This window comes from Meriones unguiculatus, chromosome 2, assembly GCF_030254825.1.
Source record: "Meriones unguiculatus strain TT.TT164.6M chromosome 2, Bangor_MerUng_6.1, whole genome shotgun sequence".
Classification (NCBI taxonomy): Eukaryota; Metazoa; Chordata; class Mammalia; order Rodentia; family Muridae; genus Meriones; species Meriones unguiculatus.
Window position 1 is genome coordinate 14,679,204 of NC_083350.1, and position 21,995 is coordinate 14,701,198.

The 21,995-nt window shown below is 47.6% G+C and overlaps 1 protein-coding gene across 1 annotated transcript; it reads left to right on the plus strand.

Moving 5' to 3' along the window:
- Positions 1-153: 153 nt before the first annotated feature.
- On the plus strand, positions 154-21,230 carry Lipg (lipase G, endothelial type). The gene is made up of 10 exons (XM_021661131.2): positions 154-518; positions 3,885-4,066; positions 5,649-5,828; positions 7,209-7,320; positions 11,831-12,052; positions 12,570-12,812; positions 13,434-13,554; positions 14,565-14,783; positions 17,315-17,419; positions 19,287-21,230. Exons 1-10 carry the CDS (start codon positions 422-424, stop codon positions 19,306-19,308), a joined length of 1,503 nt encoding a protein of 500 aa, XP_021516806.1. The 5' UTR covers positions 154-421; the 3' UTR covers positions 19,309-21,230.
- Positions 21,231-21,995: the final 765 nt, after the last annotated feature.

Sequence of the window (21,995 nt, forward strand, 5' to 3'; positions counted from 1 at the left end):
ACTTCATTCAAACTTCGGGGAGTTCTGGGTTTGGGCGGCCAGGGAAGGTGTGACCAATCAGAGTCCCGAGGCGGGAATAAATTATGCAAATAGCCATCTGGCGATGGGTCAGATGACTCGAATACTTTTTAAAAGTACCTCTCCTGGCGCTCCCGGTGTGACAGCGGCGAGCCCCGGCTCCGGCTCCGGCGAGGAGCGCTCGGGCTGGGCAGCGTGTGCTTCCTTCCACGCGCTCCTTTCGGCCCTCGCCGCGCGCCACCTTCTCCCGTTGCCACCTTCTCCTCCAGCTGTCCAGCCCATCACCTTCTGGCCGAGACCAGGCTGCTCACTTTTAGGTTCGGGAGGTCTTCAGTGGCTTAAAAACAACCAACCAACCAACCCCCCAAAACCTGTTTGAGAGGAGGGGGCGTGGCAGGGAAGGATGCGAAACCCGGTTCTTCTGCTCGGCTTCTGGAGCGTCTATTGTTGCCTCCCGGCGGGAAGTCTCACCACCTTAGGTCCCCAGAGGTCGCTGCGAGGTACCGTGCATTTCTTTTTCTTACTCTTCTTCCCACTCCTTTTCTGCGCTGGGCCCTCACTGTCCTGCCGACCCGTCTTCGGTGCTTCCACGTCCCGACGAAACCCTTTCCCACTGCGCTGTCTGTATTCTCCTCCTGGGAGTCGTAGGCCACTTGTCCTGGCGCTTCCGATGAGAAGCATCCGCTAGGGAGCCGCGGTGGAGGCTGCGGGAGAGCGGAGTGTGTGGGCTGGGGACTCTTTTGCCTTCTCCCGCTTCCATTAATCAGCGCCGTACGGCTAGCTGAGCTGCCTCTCAGCGGCGCTTTCAAACCTTGTCTTCGGAGGTTGGCGAGGCCCGAAGATTCTTGGAAAGAGCTCTAACTTCCGGCGTCCCCCCCCCGCCCCCCATCAGCGCTTAGGTGTTTTGGAAGTTAAGGTGGTGGCGTGGCGGGCTTCAGAAGGTAATTACTTGTAGGGAGCACCTGGTCTATAACTCCCCTTCCCCCTTCCCCATTCTCCTTCTAGCGTCTTGGTCTTGCTCTCCCTCTTCTTTGGTTCCTGTAGCACTCTCTCCCAGGAGACAACCTGTCCTGGAGGGGTGAGGGCGGGGTCATCCAGGAGTGGCATCAGCGGGGTTGGCTCCTAAACCTTTTTATGACCTCCTTATCTAGTCTGCAGAGATTGCGCCAGGAGCGACCAGTCCACGTTATTTTATGGGCACGTGGGAGCTCAAGTTGAAAGGAAGGGGGAAAATCTACTTTCTCCCAGCTGCTAGAAGGGTGACTTGGGGTAGGTGCCATCGCTAGCTCCTTTCCTGAAGGACGGTAAAGTTTCTTCAAGTTTCTGTGTTCTGTGGTGCTGAGTATTTAGGGGATGGTGTCATTCATTTGAGAAGCCTCACTGCATTCCAGTACCAGGAACTCTTGACGGTGGGGGAAGATACCAAAGAAAATAGATGGCCGTCCCTGTCCTTGTGGAGCCTGGTCTAAGCGGTGGGAACTACTAAAATGCGTGCACGGAGCTCAGAGTGAGGCAGGGAAGAGAGGCTGAGGCGGGAGGTTTGAAGGGCTGTGGTGGGAGGGCGGTACCTTTCGCTGTGTGGTCAGGGAGAACCTCATCTAGAATTTGACCCCTCTGCAAGCAGCTGAGAGAATGAAGCAAGGACATCTGGGTGAAGAACAGTCACAGAGGCCCAGAAGCCAAAGTGACCCCGTCCTTACGTAGTAGGAACCAAACTAGGTTGTGGGGGGGTCAGAACGAGCTAGATGCCGTGGTAGTCCTCCTGGTCCACGTTAGCGTCAGCTCTCTCAGGTGACTGACAGCTCCCTTTTCGCCTAAGCCACCCTACCTGCTCTCTGTGAGAATGGCTGTCCGGGTTGAAGAACCGAACTGGTAATGTTTGGAGCTCAAATTTCTACCAGTTGGGGCTTTAATTTCATGACAGCTCTGGTCTCCTGTCTTTGGCTGTGTTTTCTGGATTTTATCCCTATTATAAATCTGGCCTATGTGCCTGACCTCTTTCGTCTCCTTGGCCCCTTCACCACCACACCCTCCATAGTTATGGTTTCTTTGCTCTCCTTTTGCTCCTCTTCCTCTTTTTTTGGGGGTGTAGGGGGTAGAGTAGGGATAGTGTCTCATGTAGCCCTGACTGGACTCAAATTCACTATGCAGCTGAGGCTGACCTTGATACAAGTGTGTGCCACCACGCCTCATTTATGTTTTGTGCATGCTAGGCTAGCACTCAGCCAATTGGGTTACTCCTCAGCTTGTGCGTCTTTTCAGTACCAGTGATTAAATCTGTGGCCTCAAGTGTGTACCAAACACGCTGTACTCCGGAGCTACATCCTTGGCCCTCCACAACTGTTGCTGCTTATTATTATTTCAAAATCTGAAGCCAGGACTAGCCAAGCTGCTCAGATTTGCCTTCCGTTCAGTCTGTACCTCAGGCAGGTCTCCAGTCTGCTGTCTGCCTGCCTGCAGCCTTCATAGTAGCTGGGCTTCCACTCTTGTGCCACCAGGACTAGCTTGCCCTTCTGTTTATTAACTCTTGGATAAATTAGGCTCCCAGGATGCTCATTTGGTATCTCCCTGTGGCTTCTGGGTAAGAGGAGAGTACAGTCTATTTTCCTAATCCGTTATCCAGTGAGGTTTACTAGGAAGGCTGAATGAGTGACAGTGGGGGTCACTTAGTGGCTCTCTTAAACGGCAGTGTCACATGGCCATGGTGGCCATCAGCACCACATCCTGGGAGCAGGAAGAGACAGCACTGTGTGTAACAGAGAGCAGGCGGGGGCAGCTTCGCTGCTCTGAGGAATTTTCCCATGGTTTCAGCTATTTGAATAACTGGTGCCTGTTGCCACTGCAAAGAGCCCTGAGAATGTAAGGTCTTTGAAGTAAGTGTTGGATCAAAATGGGAATGCCAGGGAAAACCATTTGTACAGTGGGTCAATACCCTTTTACCTCCAATTGCAAAATCCCAGATCTCTCAAAACTTGGAAAATTTCTGGGAACTTGTATGGCAAGAACCCGACCTTACAAGCCCTCACTTCATCTGGCAGCAAATCCTGATAGGAAGCTGTTTGTAATCTTTTTCTTTTTTCTTTTCTCTAGAGTGTGAGTTGTTCTCTGCTTCTTTGCAGAAAAATATTAGTGCATTTGATCCGTGGGGGATACAGGGCTATTGGGGCTGTCATGTAATATGTGGTATGTTTCACAATGCTCGCTTCCTCCTTCTCGATGTCATTGTCACCCTCTCCCCATCCCTCAGTCTTGTTATAAAGCCCATGCTGGCTGAATTTCATTATGTTGCTGGTCTTGAATTTGAGTAATCCTCTTGCTTTGGCCTCCCAAGGGCTGAGAATGTAGGTGTGAGCTACCAGGCCTGGGAGAGTGTGGGGGCATGAATTCCAAGTTACCTGTAATTCTCTCTCTAGTCCATGCTAGCCTAGAATTCCCAATCATCCTTTCTCCACCCATTTCTGCTTCCAGAGTGCTGGTATTATAGGCATTACACCATTGTGCCTGGCCCTAAAGATTTTTTTTTTTAAATATGAAAATTTTAAATTCTTGACTCAATTGGTCTTAAACATTCCAGGAAAAGAGAACCCACCCTCCAAAGGTAGGAACTTGAGGAAGGGAAGGAAGGAAGGGAAAATCAGTTTGGTAATGAAGAATAAAGAAAAGTAAGAAAGTCAGTTATAGTTCAAATGACTGAGGAGAGCCGAGATGCCAGATTTCCAATAGCTTCAGATTCCCTTAGAAGGCAAAGAGGAATGACTCAGTAGGTGTAAAAACTAAAACCCACATGAGAAGCAGTTTGCTCAAACTGAACTAGAGAGCTCACCACCCCAGTCAGCAGAAGGATTTACCCTGTTCTTTCTCTCCAGATGAACATCCTAAAGCCTCTGGAGCGCCAGCTACCGTCAGACCCTCTGTGGCTTTTAACATCCACACTTCTAAGGACCCAGAGCATGAAGGGTGTAATCTCCCCCTTGGTGACAACCAGCTCTTGGAGGACTGTGGCTTCAACATGACAGCCAAAACCTTTTTCATCATTCACGGATGGACGGTGAGCCCAGGAGGGGGCCCTGCAGCTTTATAGAAGATTTGATTCCTTTTGTTTTGGTCAATTAAGAACAACAGTGGTGCTTCCAGGTTCCAAACCCTCTCCCCCGTCTCCTTGTGGGCTGCTTGTATTTCGGACAGCTGTGAAGAATGTAATGGGCGCTTCGCAGAGGGGGCGATCTGGACCCAGCAGGGTGGCGTGCAGTGATGGCATGCAGTGGGCTTTCAGAAAGTGGCTCTCCCTAGGGCAGCAGCCCAGCTCCTCTAGCTCAGAAGGAGTTCTAATTATACTTAATTACATTGGCCAACCACTGCCTGGAGGGGGCCCGTCCTGAACTGAAGCAACTTAACTGGCTCAGAGAAGCTGAGGGGCCAGCTGGCCTGGCTGGCTGGCTTCTATTGGCATACTGCCCTCCTGTTTGCATAGAGATGGCCCCGTTTAAAGGCACTGGGGCTCTTTATGTGCCCTAGCTGAGCAACTTCCATTGAAAGGCCCATGACAAACTTCAACAAAAAAGGGCTTTAACACTCAGCGTCAGAAACTCTTGGCCAGCAAGGGATTTGTTCATTCATATAATGACCGTCTGTAAGAAAATGGCACTATTAAGTGAGCACGTTTCTGCCTGGACTAATTGGAAGGGGACGCTTTTCCTCTTAATGATGAGAAATTCATATCCGTTACATTCTTGCTGGGTCTTTAGAGCTGACATCAACAGTTGGGGTCGGGCCTGGGAGATGGGAGGGTAAGAGTCTACTTTTCTGATGTGAAGGAAGGGATGATGGAGGACCTGTCTGTCCGTCTTCATCCCCTAGGACACAAGTGAAATCTCACATTTGAATTTCTCTAAGGCCCTCCTGTCAAAATGCAAATACTAACAGCCTGCAGCTTACAAATGGGGGGCATTCCAGAAAGTTCTTTTGTAATGTGTTTGGAACTTGGAATGGTAGTGCCCCATAGAAGCAAGTTGTAAACAGTGTTTGGGTTCCCAGGCTCAGCACCGAAAATCTATTTATTCGATAATGTACGTGTGGGTAGGTTTACTGCTTCTAGTCACCATGCATAATGTTTCTGTGGGAAAATGTGTTCTGAGTTCTAATTTGGGATTCCAGGGGTGGAGTTTTCTTACTCTGGGGTCAAGAGGATGGCGGAGATGCGTTGTGGCAGGGAATCATTTGTTAACTTGGGTTTGCCTAAGTGACAGTGCCTCCCTGCGTCTCTAAGGGAGGAGCTAATTCTCCAAGGCAACCTTCTCTAGCTCCTTGAAGGATGGACCAGGCCTCTTGCCTGACTGTGACAAGGATTCAGACTAAGCTCTTGTCATCATCACCACCAATACCTATAGAATAGGGAGTATGGCAATACTAGCACAGCACATCAGCTCTGAAAATTTTGATGGGAAACTGGGGATGTGAAGAGCAACAGAGGAAAGAAAACAACAAGCCTTTATGCCTTTGGCTGACTTTGGTTGTCTTCATTTCCTCGGCAGCCGATGGGAAGAATCAGTCAGTTGGGGGAGAGGATCATGGGACTTCTGAAGTCCTGAAGGAGACTGGAAAGAGAAATAACCTTCCTTTTTTCTCTGCAGATGAGCGGCATGTTTGAAAGCTGGCTGCAGAAGCTTGTGTCCGCCCTGCAGACAAGAGAAAAAGACGCTAATGTGGTGGTGGTTGACTGGCTGCCCCTGGCTCACCAGCTGTACACAGATGCGGTCAATAACAGCAGGGTGGTGGGGCAGAGAGTGGCTGAGATGCTGGACTGGCTGCAGGTAAGCAGAGATGAATGGGAGCCATCTCTCAAGCAGCGGCTTAAGCCCATGCTTGCCTTCCTTCCTTCCTTCCTTCCTTCCTTCCTTCCTTCCTTCCTTTCTTTCTTTCTTTCTTTCTTTCGTTAATTTCTAGCTTATGTGCATTAGTGTGAAGGTGTCAGATACCTTGGAATTGGCATTACAGACAGTTGTGAGCTGCCATGTGGGTGCTGAGTATTGAACCTGGGTCCTTTGGTAGAGCAGACAGCTCTCTTAACCACTGAGCCCTCTCTCTAGCCCCAAGCCCATACTTTCTTAGGAAATGCAGAGCACATGTTGTTACTGTGAACTTCGAGTATGATCAAAATCTCCAGCGTTACAGTTTGCTAAATTAAAGCATGGCATGAACTACTCAAAGCCTGATCCAGACCACCTTTGAAGAATCTCTGGATTCTTCTGTTACTTTATTTGCTATTAAAAAACAACACAACACAATCTGTCTCATGCAAGATTAGTTCCTGATCTTAGAAGCTGATGCTCTAAGGGTGGTTGAGAATGGTCCAGGAGCCAGGGCCAGCTTTCAAACTGGAGGCTCCATAGGTGGGTGCTGTCGCCTTTGGAGGGTGGCTGCACTACAGAATGGCAAGGAGGCCCCTTCAACTAGATCAGCCACTTCGTTGTTTGAAATGGTGTGTGCAAAACAGAGCTTGAGGTCTTGATTTACTTTTTATAAAGTTAACCTTTTGCCTGAGATCAGTAAACCTAAGAGGCAGGAGGGGCAGGGGTCAGCTGTCAAAGTGACCCTAGGGGGTTGAGCATTTTCTGCCTGTCTTTCCTTTCACCCGGGAATCTTATGAGTCCTGGCAGAATCTTGAGCGAGCAGTACTTCTTTGCTCTGAGGTGCTTTAGAGAGTGTTTTCCGGGCCACAGGTCAAAGCGCCACCTTAGCATCCTCAAGGTCCCAGCTGATGGGGTCACTGTTCCGACTGTGGAAGCCCAGGGAGCTTAAGGTGAGGAGTCTGAAGCCCTTGGAAGTAGAGGTCAAAGCACAGACAGGTCAAATGGTCACAGGTCACAGGTCGCTGCAGTCATGGCTGGCACTTTGGTTTGCAGTGGGGATAGTATCTTTGACCTTTACACTGATATGTCTGTGCCCCCAAAGAAAGGAAAGCTTGTAGAAGAGCTTGCAGAGCTCAGGCCTGCCCGCCAGGAGTCATGCCTTCCACCCGTCCCCTTGGTGTTTCAAGTGCCACACCAAGTCCTTTAGAACACTGTGTCCCTGGTGGCCTGTCCACAGTGCATGCCAGCAACACTGGTAAGGCTGCAGGCTATCCTTTGACTGTGACCCCTGTGGCCCAGGACTACACTCTTGAGCTCATGCTCTTTGGTGACTTTCTGCAGGAGAAGGAAGAGTTTTCTCTTGGGAATGTTCACTTGATTGGCTACAGCCTTGGAGCACACGTGGCTGGATTCGCTGGCAACTTTGTGAAAGGAACAGTGGGCAGAATCACTGGTAAGATTTGCTTTCACCATGTGTGTATATGAGCTGTGTGAGCCGTGTTTTTCAGACTTTCTCCTTTCTGGGAGAAATTCAAGATGGGGAAATCACAAGGTCATGGAGTAATAGGGACTGCAGCGTGGAAACCACTGGTCTAGCCCGAGAGGCGAGGAAACAGGCAGAGCTGAGACAACCTGCTCAGCGACAATTAGCTAAGAACGAGAGAGCAGAAGCCAGAGGGGCCCTGTTTTGGCTTCCAGTGTGCTGAGGGTTCACTTTTGCTTTCCAGCTTTGAGATTCCAGATATTTGAGAAAGAACTAAGTGGCAGAGTCTTGTTTGAAACCTGCCTCTGGTTTCTGTTTCATCAACCAATAGCTCCTTTCCAATGCTAAGGCTGCCTCTTTATCAGTGACAGTTACCTGTATAGATTGAGTGGCTGAAGTTTGCAATTAAAGAGACTTTTCTGATATTGGTATCCAGGTACTCAACAGAAATTTTTTTTTTCTGAATTGAAAATTGAATTTTTAATGCTTAGATTTGGACTGAATTATTTGATGACTATGAAAAATGTCAAAGATCCTTTATCCATTTTTGGAACCTTCAGATACATAAGAGAGCCTCCTCTGCACTAAAATTGCTGGTGAATTTTTGGCCCTGACCGTTTTTTTCCTTCCGGCATTCTTTCACAGGCATTTATCTTTAGCTCCCTTCCTATCTTTAATATACTAAGGATGATATCTTAGGTTGCTTTCTGCTGCTATACCTGAACAGCACAGACTGGATAACTTATAACGCATAGGTTTTTTTTTTTTTTATGACCTAGCATCTTTTTGCTGCATGATAACATGGTGGAGGGTATCACGTGATCAGCCAGAACAAGTGTGCTAATTTAGGTCTTTCTTTCTCTTACAAATCCACCAGGATCATATTGGGAACCCCACCCTGATAAGTTTATCTAATGCTGGTTGGCTCTCAAACACCTCACCTCCAAATACCAGTCACATTTGGATTTGGGGTTCCTTTTTCTGTCTGTGAATTTTGTGGGGTGGATACATTTAAGCCACAATCAGAGGGCACCTAGAAGAAAAGGTATGCTGGCAATCTGTCCCTGTAGAGCTTTTATTTTAAAACAGGTCTCGGGTGGAAAGGAGCCTAACAGGTATGCACCCTATGTCTTAATAGGTGTGCACAGACAGAGTCTAATAGGTGCACAGACAGAGATTATTAGGTACACACACAGAGTCTAGTAGGTGCTCACACAGACATATGTGTACAAACTCCTTTAGAGCCAGTGATTCCATCCAGCATAGCTTGAGAGCCTCTCTTCCTGACTTATAGTGTATTGGGGCTTGAACTGTTCAAAGGAGGCTGTGACTGCGTGGCCATTCTCCAGTGTCCCAAAGCCAGGCCAGCTGGATGCAGCCTGCAGCACTCCTATGGTCTCTACCAAGGTCAAGGCCCAAGATGTCCTTGGTAACAAGGACAAATCAAAGATTCTGTTTTTTTCCCTGTTTCTAATCTGAGATGAGACAGGGTTAGCAAGAGTGCTTTCCAGTTCTGGCTTGTTTGGGTGGTACTGCTGACAAGAGGGCCTCTTGTCTGTGGCCATCTAGGGAGCTGGCAGAATGCTAATCAATGCTGCAGGCAGAAGCCCTCACGCCCTGAGAGCGGGCCCTTCCCTCCAACCCCTCTGTGGAGCAATGGCCTGGCCTCTGTCCAGTTGCCTGCTGCATGCTGATGTAGGTGTCAGATGGGAGCTAGGCCTTCTTTTCTCGTTTCACGTAGACCTGAGTGATAAGAGGATGGAGACCACAGCTTCAGATAGCAATCAGTGGTGCAGCAGCGAAGCATGCAATCCTAACTGAATAAGCAATAAGCAAGAAGGTGGATCCCTTTAAGAATAGGAGCGAGGTGTGCATTCTATGCAGGCTATAGGATAGATGCTGTTTAATGTTCAACCCTCAAACACATGGTACTTCCTCCATGCTATCTTGGAGCCACACAGTAACCTTGCAGCTTTCACAGATGGTTGAAGGAAGACTGGATGATTAAACAATGAGCCTAATATCTTGCACACTATAAGGAGCAGATCTGGGATCCAATCCAGGTCACTAGGTTGCAAGGCCTGCCTTCAGCTACTATCTAGAAGTATAGATAAAATACATAATAAAAAATAGATGATGTCACTTTTCTCCTTAGCTTGTGGGCCAGGATGTGTACCACACAGTCCAAGCAGGGAGCCAGCTCAATCTGGGTAGGTGAAGGCCCCACAATGGCCTGTGAGGCCCCCTCAGCTGTCGGCATTCCTCCAGCATAGCTTCGTTTCCATGGAGCTGCCCGTCTGGTGGGGACCTTTGTTTGCACCAAGGAAAGAGCCCCTCTCTTGTATTGGTTGCAGAGCATAATGTTCCTCCTCTTCTTCTTTTCCTCTTCGATGCACATGGTGAGAGGCAGGGGGAAGCTTCTGTGTCATGCTGTGGCCCTTGCAAGCCTACCAAAGAGTTCATTGTGGGCTGTTCTGGAAGGGCATGCTTTTGTGCCATCTTTCTTTTAGGCCTGGGCTAGGGTTGAGCCCTAAGTAGCCTGGGATCCCTTTCTGCTGTGGTCACCCATAGAATCATCCAAGTGTCTGAAACTTTCTGGTTTTAGCCTCCACACGTTTCCATGAGCAGTGAGCCATGTTTGGTTCAACTCTAGAAAGCAGCTCCAATGTTTTCCTAAAGTTACCTGCTCACATGCGTCCCAGTGATCTCTTTGTACTCACTGTCTCTTTGTACTGGGTCTGGGGAACATGGTGCTGTTATCTGCTGCCTCCTTTTAAGATGTGGGTTTGGGGGTCATTGGGATGCTTGCTCCCACCCCAGCAGAAGCAGGCAGATCTCTAAGAATTCCAAACCAGTGTGGTCCACAGAGTGAGTTCTACGAGAGTTTGGGATGTGCAACTGGGCAGAGGCCAGGCCTCTGCTCCCCAGAGAGTGTGGAGGAAAAGGCCCGCTTTCAGGACGTGAGGACCGCTGCATATTGCACTGATGAGCACCTGCCATCTCCCCAGGCCCTTGTCTCAAAAAACTAAAACAAAATAAATGAAAAACAAGTGACATAGTTCTTGCCCATATCACCTCTGGGCCTTGGTGTCTCTGGACTAGGGTCTGTCAGTCTGGCAAGTGCTGTTATGTGGGGCCTGTGGAGATGTGGTATGTGTGTGTCAGGGCCATGTGGTACATTTTAGGATGTTTAGCTGTATCTCTGGCCTGTACTCAGGAGATGCTGTTAGTTCTCCTACCCACAAGTGCTATAAACAAAATTTTCTTCTGAAAACAACCAAATGTTTCTCGAGGACAAAAGCATTCTGAAGTTTCCACATATTTTTTGTGCATCTGTAGAGCAAGAAGCCTTCCTGGTTGGGGCATATCCAGTTTGTATAATCACAGCTTGATAATAAAAAAAAAATTTGGACAACTTCTTCATCTCTTCATTTTTCACATGAACTGTATAAACTGAGGCCTGAGATTCCACTTCATATATGATCCCGAAGAATAGGAAAAATTCTCAGTGTCCTGGTCCACAAACCACTGACTTTCAGGATCACCTGGAGAACTGATTTACATCTGTACACCAGTCCTGCCCAGTGGGTTCTCTGGGGGCTGGAGGCTCAGAGATCTGCATTTGTGCTTTCTTTCTTTTAAATGAAAGACAGTGTTAAGTCTCGGCCTGTTGTGTGTATTTGACGAGTCCCCCTCCACCTGCTCTCCTGATATATCTGCACACAGTTGACTACTTGCCTGTGTGACCGTCCAGTGTTTTTTTTAGAATCCATGTTTCTAACAAACTCCCTCATATGATCTGAGCAGCCCGGAGTGGGAGAGCCAGTGTCCCGAGTAGAGAAGTTTTCATGTTCAACACAGAAGGTGGGGAGGCAAAAAAAAAAAAAAAATCTTTCTCATTGTGCCTGCAAAACAGAAGGCGTGGTGAAGTCCCGGCACTTGGCTGCTCACTGTGTTGAGTTTTAGAGATGCTTTTCTCTACTCAGGCCTGGGCACTGGCCTGACTTGTAATAAAGGAAGAGGAAGAATGAGTCTAAATACAAGCCAACAAGCCTGGGGCAGGGTTCTGCCGTGGAAGGTGTCTAGGGCCAGATGACTGGGATGGTGGCTTGGGTCAGGGGTGGAGTGTATTCTAAAACGGCTCTAGTTCTCACTCTCTCTACCTTCTCAGAGCTGATGGTAGGGTAAACCTTGTGCTTAGTGCACTGGGCTGGCCGGGGCATGGGGACACGTTGGGGCTTCAGGAAAAAAACAAAACAAACAAAACGCTGGTTCTATAATTACAGGACTTAATTCTGGTGATGACATCCCAGTCAGCCATGTAGGGGTTCCTTTTTTTTTTTTTTTTTTCCGGGTTGGTGGCATTTAGATTTGGCTGCTGGGCTCAGAGAGCATTTTCATTCTGTGTACTTGGCCTCTAAGTCAAGACTCAATGACGTGATGCTTCTCATTAAGTCAATTTTGGCCTTCCCTGCTGCAGGTCTGGATCCCGCGGGACCCATGTTCGAGGGAGCGGATGTTGACAGGAGGCTGTCTCCGGATGATGCAGACTTTGTGGATGTCCTGCACACCTACACCCTCTCCTTTGGCTTGAGCATCGGAATTCGGATGCCCGTGGGTCACATTGACGTTTATCCCAATGGCGGCGACTTCCAGCCAGGCTGTGGATTCAATGACGTCTTGGGATCTATTGCCTATGGAAGTGAGTTTCTACTTACCTGTTTTGTGTTCGATTTGTCAGCCTGAGCTGTTAGTATAGCCAACAGTTCAATTCATCATTCTTTTTGTTTTTTGAGACAGTTTCTTATGTAGCCTTGGCTGTCCTGGACTTGCTTTGTAGATCAGGCTGGCCTTGGACTCACAGAGATCTGCCTATTTCTGCCTCTCTGATTGCTGGAATTACAGGCATGCACCACTGTGCCCAGCAAATTTTGTGTTTTTAAATGTTAATTTTTTTTTTAAACAATCCATGAATGCTGGGATCAAACCTGAGTCTTCTGGAAGAGCAGCCAGTGTTCTTAACCTCTGAGCCATCTCTCTAGCCCCGTCTCTGTATCTTACTAGGAACTTGGAATACCACTGAACCTATCTTAAGATACATACCACCAACCTCAATAAACCTAACTATCACTGATGAGGCGTACATTGATTGCTGACTGAGTGGTGGAATCATCCTGAAGTGGTTCACATCATGTGCTCCCTGTCCTCTGTTTCCTTAGCAATCACGGAGGTGGTAAAATGTGAGCATGAGCGAGCTGTACACCTCTTTGTTGATTCTCTGGTGAATCAGGACAAGCCGAGCTTTGCCTTCCAGTGCACAGACTCCCACCGCTTCAAAAGGGGCATCTGCCTCAGCTGCCGGAAGAACCGTTGTAGTAGCATTGGCTACAATGCTAAGAAAATGAGAAAGAAGAGGAACAGCAAAATGTACTTAAAAACCCGGGCTGGCATGCCTTTCAGAGGTAACTTTCATCCAGGCTCCCGGATGCCGCTTAGCACTGCTCCTCCTTTATACTCTCTTGTGGGACAGGACATGTAGCAGCCCAAGAGCTGTGGTCTGTTTAGTGTAAAAAGTTATTACAAATCAGATCACATTGTCCATACCCTAGTAAAGTGACTCCTTAGAAATCCAGGGTAAGGACTCCTTTCATGATGTAATCATCAGTATCAAAATCTTAAAATTCTATCTTGCATTTAGTTTTTCAAAGTATGTTCATGTTCAGTAGATGTGAGGCAAAGTACATAGGTGATTAAGGCATTAGGTTTTACTTTCATCGTCTGTTTACAAGATTTTGTGAAACAGCATTTTGTATACGAAGACCTTGAGACTCAGTGGTTTCTACCTTGGTCCTTAGTCCAGCGTCACACAGTAGAAAATAAGTAGCCCCAAGTCCCCAAACATCTGATCCCCAAGTTCAGGCCCCTTCTTCAGTGATGTCTTATGCTGCCAGGGAGAACAAGACCAGAGTCAGCTGAGGCTAGACCAGGCCACCAGGCTTCTTGTTTCTAAAATTCAGTGTGCTGAGTGACTCCTGACAGGGCAAGCAAAGCTCACAAAGGTCTTTGTGCTGTTGTCTGTGCAGTTTACCATTATCAGCTGAAAGTCCACATCTTCAGTTTCAAGAACAGTGCAGACATCCAGCCCACCTTCTACGTCACCCTGTATGGCAGTAACGCAGACTCCCAGAACCTGCCCTTGGAAGTGTAAGTACTCTTGGGTGTGCTTGAGAGTGCAAGGAAAGTGTTGGAAGAAGTGCAGGAGAGTCAGGTCGGCTTGCCCAGGGGAGGAGCTGGGTGGTTCTAGCTGGCATCTGTATCCACTCTTTCCTCTCTCATGCTGTGTATGCTCCTTTGGGCTTGACTCAGAGGGTTTCAGGGAAGGAAGCTCCCAAGGTGAATCAGTTGTGTGAGAAACTGCTGGGTCATCTGCCCGGAAACTGCTGTTTCATGTCCGGCAACGCCTGCCACCCGAGGCTTTGGGGACTCTGGAACTCTCTGAACGCCATTTCTGGATCTTGTGTAGTAACGGTCTGTGGGAGGGGTGCGTGGAGGTCTGCAGAGATTTGTTGAGCTCCCATGAGGTACAAAGCCTTCTCCTGCCAAGCTATGTTGGCATTGTGAAGAAATACCAGTCAGCCAGGTGTGGTGGTGCAGCCTGTAATCCCAGCACTTGGGGTGGGGTGGTGGGGCTGTGGCAGGAGAATTGTGAGTTCTGGGCCAGCCTGAGCAATACAGTAAGATCTTGTCAACAAATAAATGGTAAGGAATAAGAAAGGAAGGAAGGCCATTAAAGTTATACTCGTAAGGGCTCAGTGTCTAACTGGAAGGTAAAGCTTGAGCATCATGCTAGCATGATGTGGCAAGGCTGTCCATACGAATTGGTAGAGGAGACAGGAGGAGGGGAGAAAGTGAGGCTGCAGTTTCTGGGCTGGGGGACAGCAGGGCTTCGTAGGGGAGGCGACGTGGTGTTTCCTCTTTTCTGCTCTTGCCTGGTGTTGTCTCTTGGGAGTCAGTGGCACAACGGGAGAGCTGCTCGCAAATGGTTTTGATAAGAAGTCAGGGTCTTTGGGCAAAGTTGTCTGTCAGTGTGGAGTGCAACTCAGCTTCCTGCGTGGTCCTGTGAAGCAGGGGCAAGGAGGGCATGAGTTGGGCAGATGTGCCAGTTCCCCTGGGGCGGGGGAGTGAGTGAGATGAATTTCTGTCTTACCTTTCAGAGTGGAGAAGATTGGGCTGAATGCCACCAACACCTTCCTGGTCTATACTGAGGAGGACTTGGGTGAGCTCTTGAAGATCAGGCTTACCTGGGAAGGGATATCTCATTCCTGGTACAACCTGTGGACTGAGTTTCGAAACTACCTGTCTCAACCCACTAACCCCTCTCGGGAGCTGCACATCCGACGAATTCGCATCAAGTCTGGGGAAACGCAGCGAAAGTAAGTGCCCCTGCCAGGCTTGGGCTTTTTGAGAGGAGCTCAATGTCTTCCTTTGTACAAGTAATAGGCAGAGCCCTCCGCCACCAGCTAACCCTCAACTACTTTTGCAAGGATTATTACTCCCAGATAAGGGCTTCTGGAAACTGTGGTATGTCTCACGCCGTGATCACAGCCCTCAGGAGGAGGGGGTGTGCAAGGGCTGTGTGGAGTTCAGCATTTGTTCTGTTTGCCAAGTCCTGTGCCAGCCTTGAAGTGGACTTTCCCTAGACGGGGCTCTCTGGGTGTGCTGCGCTGAGGGGCCGATTGGAGCATCTGGGTCCATGGGTGATGTCTTCCACGGGCCTGCACCCTTCCAGAGACTACTTTCTCAGAGCATCATTGTGTCTCATCCAGAGGCCCCGAGTCAGTGCTGTGTGTTTGGGGCTGTAACTTCCACTAGCAGAGAGCTTGGTAGGCTGTGCCAGCTGGCGGCCTCTCATTTCTTTGAACTCCAAACTGGGAGATCCAGACCTTTATATATCAACTCTTGTTACTGTGCCCTAACTCTGCCAAGGAGGGCTCGAAGCCAGTGAAGCCTGGAGACCTTCCCCCTCCTCTGCAGTGGTCACCATCAGCCTCAGGTTGGAGGAAGCAGTCTGCACCCTTCTTCTTTTTCCTGTGTCTGTTGTGCTTGGCCAGACTGGCAGAGGAGGGGGTGAACTGCCATGTTGGATCCTTCCTTAGATTATTTAGTCTAGGAACCTGGGACTTGGGGATATTTTGAGTGGGGAGCTGTTGGCACTCTTCAGTGGTCTTGTACCTCTTCTAGTCCCCTGCACTCTTAAGTGCAGCCTAGACTGAAAGGTGTGATAGCAGAAATACAATCGTCATTATAAAATATTTTAGATGTAGTAGACACTCATTAAATCACCATTGAGACAACAAATATGAGCATCTTCCCAAATTGTGTTCAGATATAGGATTTCAAAAGGCAAATATTACAGAAACATTTGGAATAAATTCTTCCTCTGCCCCCACCTTCCCTTCTTTCAAAGCAAATGGTTTGAAAAACTTGCCTTAATTAACTATTGGTAACGTGTTTCCTTTCTTTATGTTTTTATGCCCACTAGTACCATCAGTATGTAGAACTGTTTTAGATGCTGCTATATTTTCTATAATTGGGCATAGTGTTTTATGAGTTGGCTTCAAACATTCAGATGTTATCTGAGGAATTTATCCAATAACTTTAGATGTAGTCTATTGATACTTAATTCTTCAAGGTGGTTGGACCAGTTCTCAATCTTGCCCCTAGCTTCATAGTTTTCCTCTTTTGCTTCCTCACCCACAGTGGGACACTGTTGCCATTCTGTGAGGTAGGAGCAGCATTTCTGGCATTGTATCGATTTGTATTTTTCTGATTGTGAATGAGTTAAGCTAAGTTTTTATATATCTCTATCTATATATCTCTATCTATCTATCTATCTATCTATCTATCTATCTATAAGTTTATAAACACATAGGCCCAAAGGTGCTTAAACTCCCTAGGAAAGGTCCTGTGTCAGGATCAGAGTGACATATGCCCTATACAGGTCATCAGTGTGGCCACCACATTATCAAGACTGTGTGGTACAGCCACAAACTATTGCTTCCCACAGACTTTTGTGAAATGGTGATTATCAGGCCTTTGATTTTCTTATGCTTTTTGCTGTCCATGCGCTGAACTATTTTTTTAGATTTGATTTTTATATTTTGAATTGCGTGTGTGTGTAGGTATGTGCACGTGAGTGCAGGTACCCACAGCTTCCAGAAGAGAACATTGGCTTCTCTGGACTGGAGTTGTGGGTGGTTGTGAGCCACATGACCTGGGTGCTGAGGATAGAATTCCGTCCTCTGCAAGTGCAGTGTGTGCTCTTGACTGTTGAGTCATCTCTCCAGCCCAAACCTTTGCTTTTGATGTGTAGTTGAGTTCCAAGTGCTCTTGTCAATATCCACAGCACTGTCCTACGGGTCTCCAGTCTGGTGGGAAGGCTGACCACTGATTTCAAAACCCCAGAACAGTTTCAAGCAGTGAAGTCTATTGTAAAGTAGAGCAAAACTTTAATATTGTAAGTCACGACAGTCACCAAAGCCACAGGCATGTAAAGATATACCTTTGAATTAAGCTTCAGGGTGGTCAGGTTCCTGGGGATGTTGGCAGGACATTGGCAGGAGCTTCCAAGACATCATGGCCCCAAGTAACAGGCAGCCTTTCGGGAAAGTAGAGAAGAAAGTAGAAATGTGTGATCGAGGCTGCATGAGACTGAATCATAAAGCAAGATCCACACTGCCATCCTACAGCAGCCGTGGTCAGCCATGCACACTGGATGGGCAGTCCTGCAACCTGGTCAAGCTTGCAGCTGTGATGGTGAGTCTGCCTCAGCAGCAGGCAGTTCTGAGGGCCCTGGAGAGGATATAGCATGCTGGAAGTTTCTCTTTCCCTTTCCGGTGTGCGCTGAGTCCAGAAGTCACTGTCTAGAGTTTTGTCTGCAACCGTGGTTTCTTTTTTCTCTTAGAATGACATTTTGCATTCAAGACGCTAAGAAGACTAGCATCTCCCCTGGCCAAGAGCTGTGGTTTCACAAGTGTCGGGATGGCTGGAGGATGAAAAACGAAACCAGGTAACTAGCATTTCTTGTGTTCTACGGGCCCATGGCCAATGACGGAAAGTCCCTCCCTTATAAAACTCACCCGGTGGAAGGTGAGAAGCAAACTCCTAAGTGAAAACATTAGGCTTCAGGAAATGTGAGTTTCCCCTCTGTCCCTTGCTCTGTCTTATCCTCTAGGTGATCACTGTCCATGTACAAAAAACTCCAGTGTTGGAGTCCATGGCTTCTCCCCAGCTCTGCTCACTACAGGAAGTGTACTTCCTGTACTTCCTGTATACTTCCTGTAGTGAGCAGAGCTGGGGAGAGGCCTTGTTTCCTAGCTTTTTTGGCCACTCTGCTGCAGTAGGCAGTAGGATGCAATGGCAAGATATAAACCTATTTATTAGGTTTTTTTGGAACCCAGATTGTTATGATTGAGGTTAGTGGGCCTAATTTTCCCCACTTTAGGGCATAGGATTGCTTGTGTGTAGAGTCAAGACAGACGGGCTCTCTTGTATCGCATTGCTCGGTGTGAAACCACATGATTTCAGGTGGAGGAAGGAAGGCCCAGGTCATGGTATATGGCAGTGGGATCCTCGGTTGAGCCTGTTTTATGCCATCTAAACCACAGCACCTTCTGAAGATGAGGGAGACTGTCTCTAGCCATTCTCACCTCCTGCCCCTTGCCTTCAGCGGAGTACTGGGTGATAATCCTGCTTCGGAATGCTGGTCACTCAGCAAGTGTCCACTGGCATCCAATGACTTACAGAATCATTAAATTATATTGACAGCCTCAGGAGGCAGGCATTACTGTCCCTGTGGACACTGAGAAAACTGAGACTTGGGAAAATGAAGTCTTTCTCCCAAGATTCCCTAGTGTGTGTGATGGGCCTTTTATTCGAAAGCTTGCTCATTTCAGTTAGAGAAGTTTCACCTGCCCATGGAATTGGTACCTCTGCTTAGGTACCAATTATCAAGCAAACCATGCCCAGGGATCCCCTGTGATTAACCATCTGCCAATCCAGTGGGCCTGACTGCACCCTCAGGTGATTTGGCTTCTATTAAGGAGCGTCAGCAAACCCCACACTTAGCAATCACAGGCTTGTGGGGTCTGAAGTCTTGCTTTCCCTGCCCCCGTTAAGGGCTGCAGTCCAGTGCAGGCCCATTTGATCTTTCTCTGTCATTATTGTAACTCTTTTTGTTTGTATTCAAATTCACCTCTTTCCTGTGTACATTAATTTCATCAATACACTGTCTACCCCAGAAGGACTTGCATAAGCGAGAAGGAGCTATCTCTTGCTGTTTCTGTTCTAGAATGCACTAACTTATGTAACTTGGCTCACACTTTTTCTTTTTGGGAAACAAGCCAGCCCTTTATTTCCTGTTCAAGGCACAGAAAACAATAGGAGTCCAAGCAATAAAGGAAATATTAGGACGTTGTGGCATCCATAGTCACATGCATTTGCCATCAGATTTCTCTCTCCTGACATGAGCTTGTTTACTAATGAAAGACTAAAGGTCAGAGAGTTTCTATAGCTGAGAATAGAATTCAGGTCTCTTGACCCAACCTTGTTTCCATCTTGCCACAGTAGAATCTTGTGTGTTTCTAGATGAAGGCAAAGAAGTTTGATAGTTCTCCTCACACTTGTGTGTATGTGTGTGTGCGTATGTTGTACAAGGCACATGAATGCATTGACTTGTGACATAGCAGCCCAGACAGGCTCCTATGGGCGTTTTTCACAGGGGATCTTTCCATCTTCTTAAAGGCAAGCCAGTAAAACAGCCTGTCTGGTGTGTGGAATGCTCAGTCTTGGTTTACATCTTGATAGATACACCTTGGTACAGGTTTGCCCATTTGCCGGGGAGTGAATTAACGTTGTATTGCCATGGTTCCTTCCAGGCCCTTTGTGGAGCTGGCCTGAGGGCCCAAGAAGTCCCGAAGTCTATGCCCACACCCTGCTGCCATGCACACGGAGGAAAGTTACTGCTGAAGACCCCCTCGATGGAAGACCTCTGCCTTGATCCCGGTGCCCAGGAGGAGCTTGCTTGCTGGGCTCACCTCGTCTCCCCCAACTGTGACTTCTCTCAGAGAAACCTCTGCCCTGCTAAAGTTCTAACTCCAAGGCTCTGTTGACACCTCAGGGAGCTGAGCCAAGGTTGTGTGAACACTGGACTATCCCAAGCCCTGTACACTCTTGGATGCTCTCCCTTCTGCTAGGTGAGCCCTGGCTTTGTCCAAGAGTAGGAAACTGAGGCTCCGGCATGGCTCTGCGTGGAAGGTTGGCAGCTGCTTGGCCTCATGGAACCTTAGTGACAAGTCTTTCCCCAGGAGCTGGCTCATACCTTAGTGACAGACCTGTTACCTAGAGAGAGGACAGTAGACAAGGCTGGGGCTCTCGTCCTGCTGTCCTCCCGCGTGAGGTACTGGTGGATCCTGGTTTTATCTTAGATATTCCATCATGCTCACCTTCTGATGCTCACACTGTTGACATTTCCTTTTACATTATTCATCCTTTGATTGAACAAACATTGGCCACGTCAACTAATTAGCACCAGCAGTAGACACATGGCTCAACAAGGCTTGCATGTGGAATCAATAGGATCAGGACCCCTGGAATCCCTCAGGTCCACTGGCCCTTGAGGATGCCCGTGGTTAAAGACAGACAGGGCCAACAAGAGGGCCACAGGCTGATAGAACTGGGGCTCTGAGGCTTTTACATGCCATTTCCTCTAAGGGTCGTACTCGATCGCGCTAACAGAACAGCAAGCAGAAAATCATGCCTGCAGGCCACAGCAGTGGAGCAAAGTCCTGCTGTTTAGGGAGCTAGACAGTATTGCTTGTGGTCTGCATAGCTGCCTTGCAGAAACCAGTTCCCTCCGCCAGAGCCGGCACTAACATTTGATACGGTGTTTTTTTCTTCTACAAAGTAGCTTGTTTTTATATCAGTGCCTTATCGGTTAAACTCCTGGGAAAAGTCCTCTGTTCTAGATCTTAATTTGAAGAATTGATAAATGTGATACCCTAGACACCTTTTTATGGGTTTTTAGACAGCTTGCGTGTCACCTAATTCGAGTGCAGGGAGAGGCACTGCCGTTATCAGTCTTGTTTCACAAAATCAAGGCTTAGGGCGTTCAGCCTCCTGCTTAGATAATATATCCAGGTGGTGGTGGGAGGAGGCAAGCTAAGGACCCAGTAAGGCTTCCTGGAAGCAAAGTTCATGAAATCCTTTCTGCAACTCCATTTCACACTAATATGTTCCTGATGTGATAAGCAGGGGATTTTTTTTTTACCAGAGCTATCCATAAAATCTAAATCCTTTCATTAATATACAACCAGAAGAACACATGGGAGAAGGGTTGAGTTCTTAAGGGTGTGCTGCCGGCTGGCAGGGGGAGGCGGGAGAAGGATCACTCTCTGCATCTAGGTTTTTAATGGACATTCTTTGTACTGTACCAACTTTGCATTTCTGTTTCGTGCCAAAGTTCTGAAGACGTAACTAGCTGCATCTTAACACACAGTGCCCTCTTAACCCCCGCAGTGTGCTTCTGCAGTTGCCCTCTAGCCAAAGTGAAGCTTGTTATTGGCCAACATCCCGGTGACTTCCGGCTTCTGTGTTCAGTAATGGAAGCTTGGGAGAACCGAATCCTCTGTGAGTTGTGTATTTATCCATGTGGCTTGAAGCCTTGTTTGTATATCTGATGCTTTTTAAAAATGCTTAGACCACTATTTATTTCTCAAGTGTATATAATGTGTAAAGACAAAGATGTGCTTAGTTTTTACTTTAAGATTAACTGATTTCAAGATTTACAAAGTTTAATAGTAAAATTAAAAAAAAAACTATACAGCTCTCAGTTGTCTGGTAATTCATTTCTTAAAATTGGAAACGATATGGCTGCCTAGGTCTTGGGCTTGATACAGAATTACTTTAGTTCATTCTGTATTTGATAGTCACTGTTAGCAGGAAGTAGACAGCTAATTTATTAATAGATGGGAAGAAGAGCTACCTGAATTGCAGCAAGGAGACCCAAAGGTAGATGCTTTGAAGAACAGAGAAGGTTGGACATCAGGGGACATTTGTGAGCATGTAAGTTTGGTTGCATGAGCTCAAACAATGGTGTCTTAAACTGGGTAGAGGCTGATTTCTCTACTGAGCTGAAGTCCCTGCTGGGACAAGAGGAGATTGAGTGCTTGGCTTTTCACTGAGCCATAGCACGATCTGTTCAGCCCTAGAGTCTAAGGTGTCTCCCTTCAGGTCCCCTTCCAGTAATGGGAAGGTGAGAAAGGAAAGAGGAGCTTGGCCCTTCTCTAGGGGCTGACCTGACAGTTGTCAGAAGTCAATTGCTGGGTAGCATGAGAGGCTGGGAATTCTGCATCTGTTCAGGATTCCCAGGGCCCAGCTGAAAGCCCAGTTGTTGGATATAAAAAGGGAAATTGGATAGTGCCATCTGTTTATCAGAAATTGTTCTCCCCTGGAGGCAGGGGGTAAACCAAAGGGCTGTTTAAACAAGGTGCCTTGTAGTAAACATTTAATACAAATAGTACACATTGTACTCAAATTTTAGTATACATAGGATTTATTTATTTTATTATTATTTTTTAATTAAAAAT

What these genes read in the sequence shown, in the direction of transcription:
- Lipg (XM_021661131.2), top strand. Translation starts at nt 422, where the DNA reads ATGCGAAACCCGGTTCTTCTGCTCGGCTTCTGGAGCGTCTATTGTTGC. An exon ending in GGGATCTATTGCCTATGGAA is followed by an intron (nt 12,053 to 12,569) that starts GTGAGTTTCTAC and finishes CTGTTTCCTTAG; the next exon opens with CAATCACGGAGGTGGTAAAA. An exon ending in CAGAACCTGCCCTTGGAAGT is followed by an intron (nt 13,555 to 14,564) that starts GTAAGTACTCTT and finishes CTTACCTTTCAG; the next exon opens with AGTGGAGAAGATTGGGCTGA.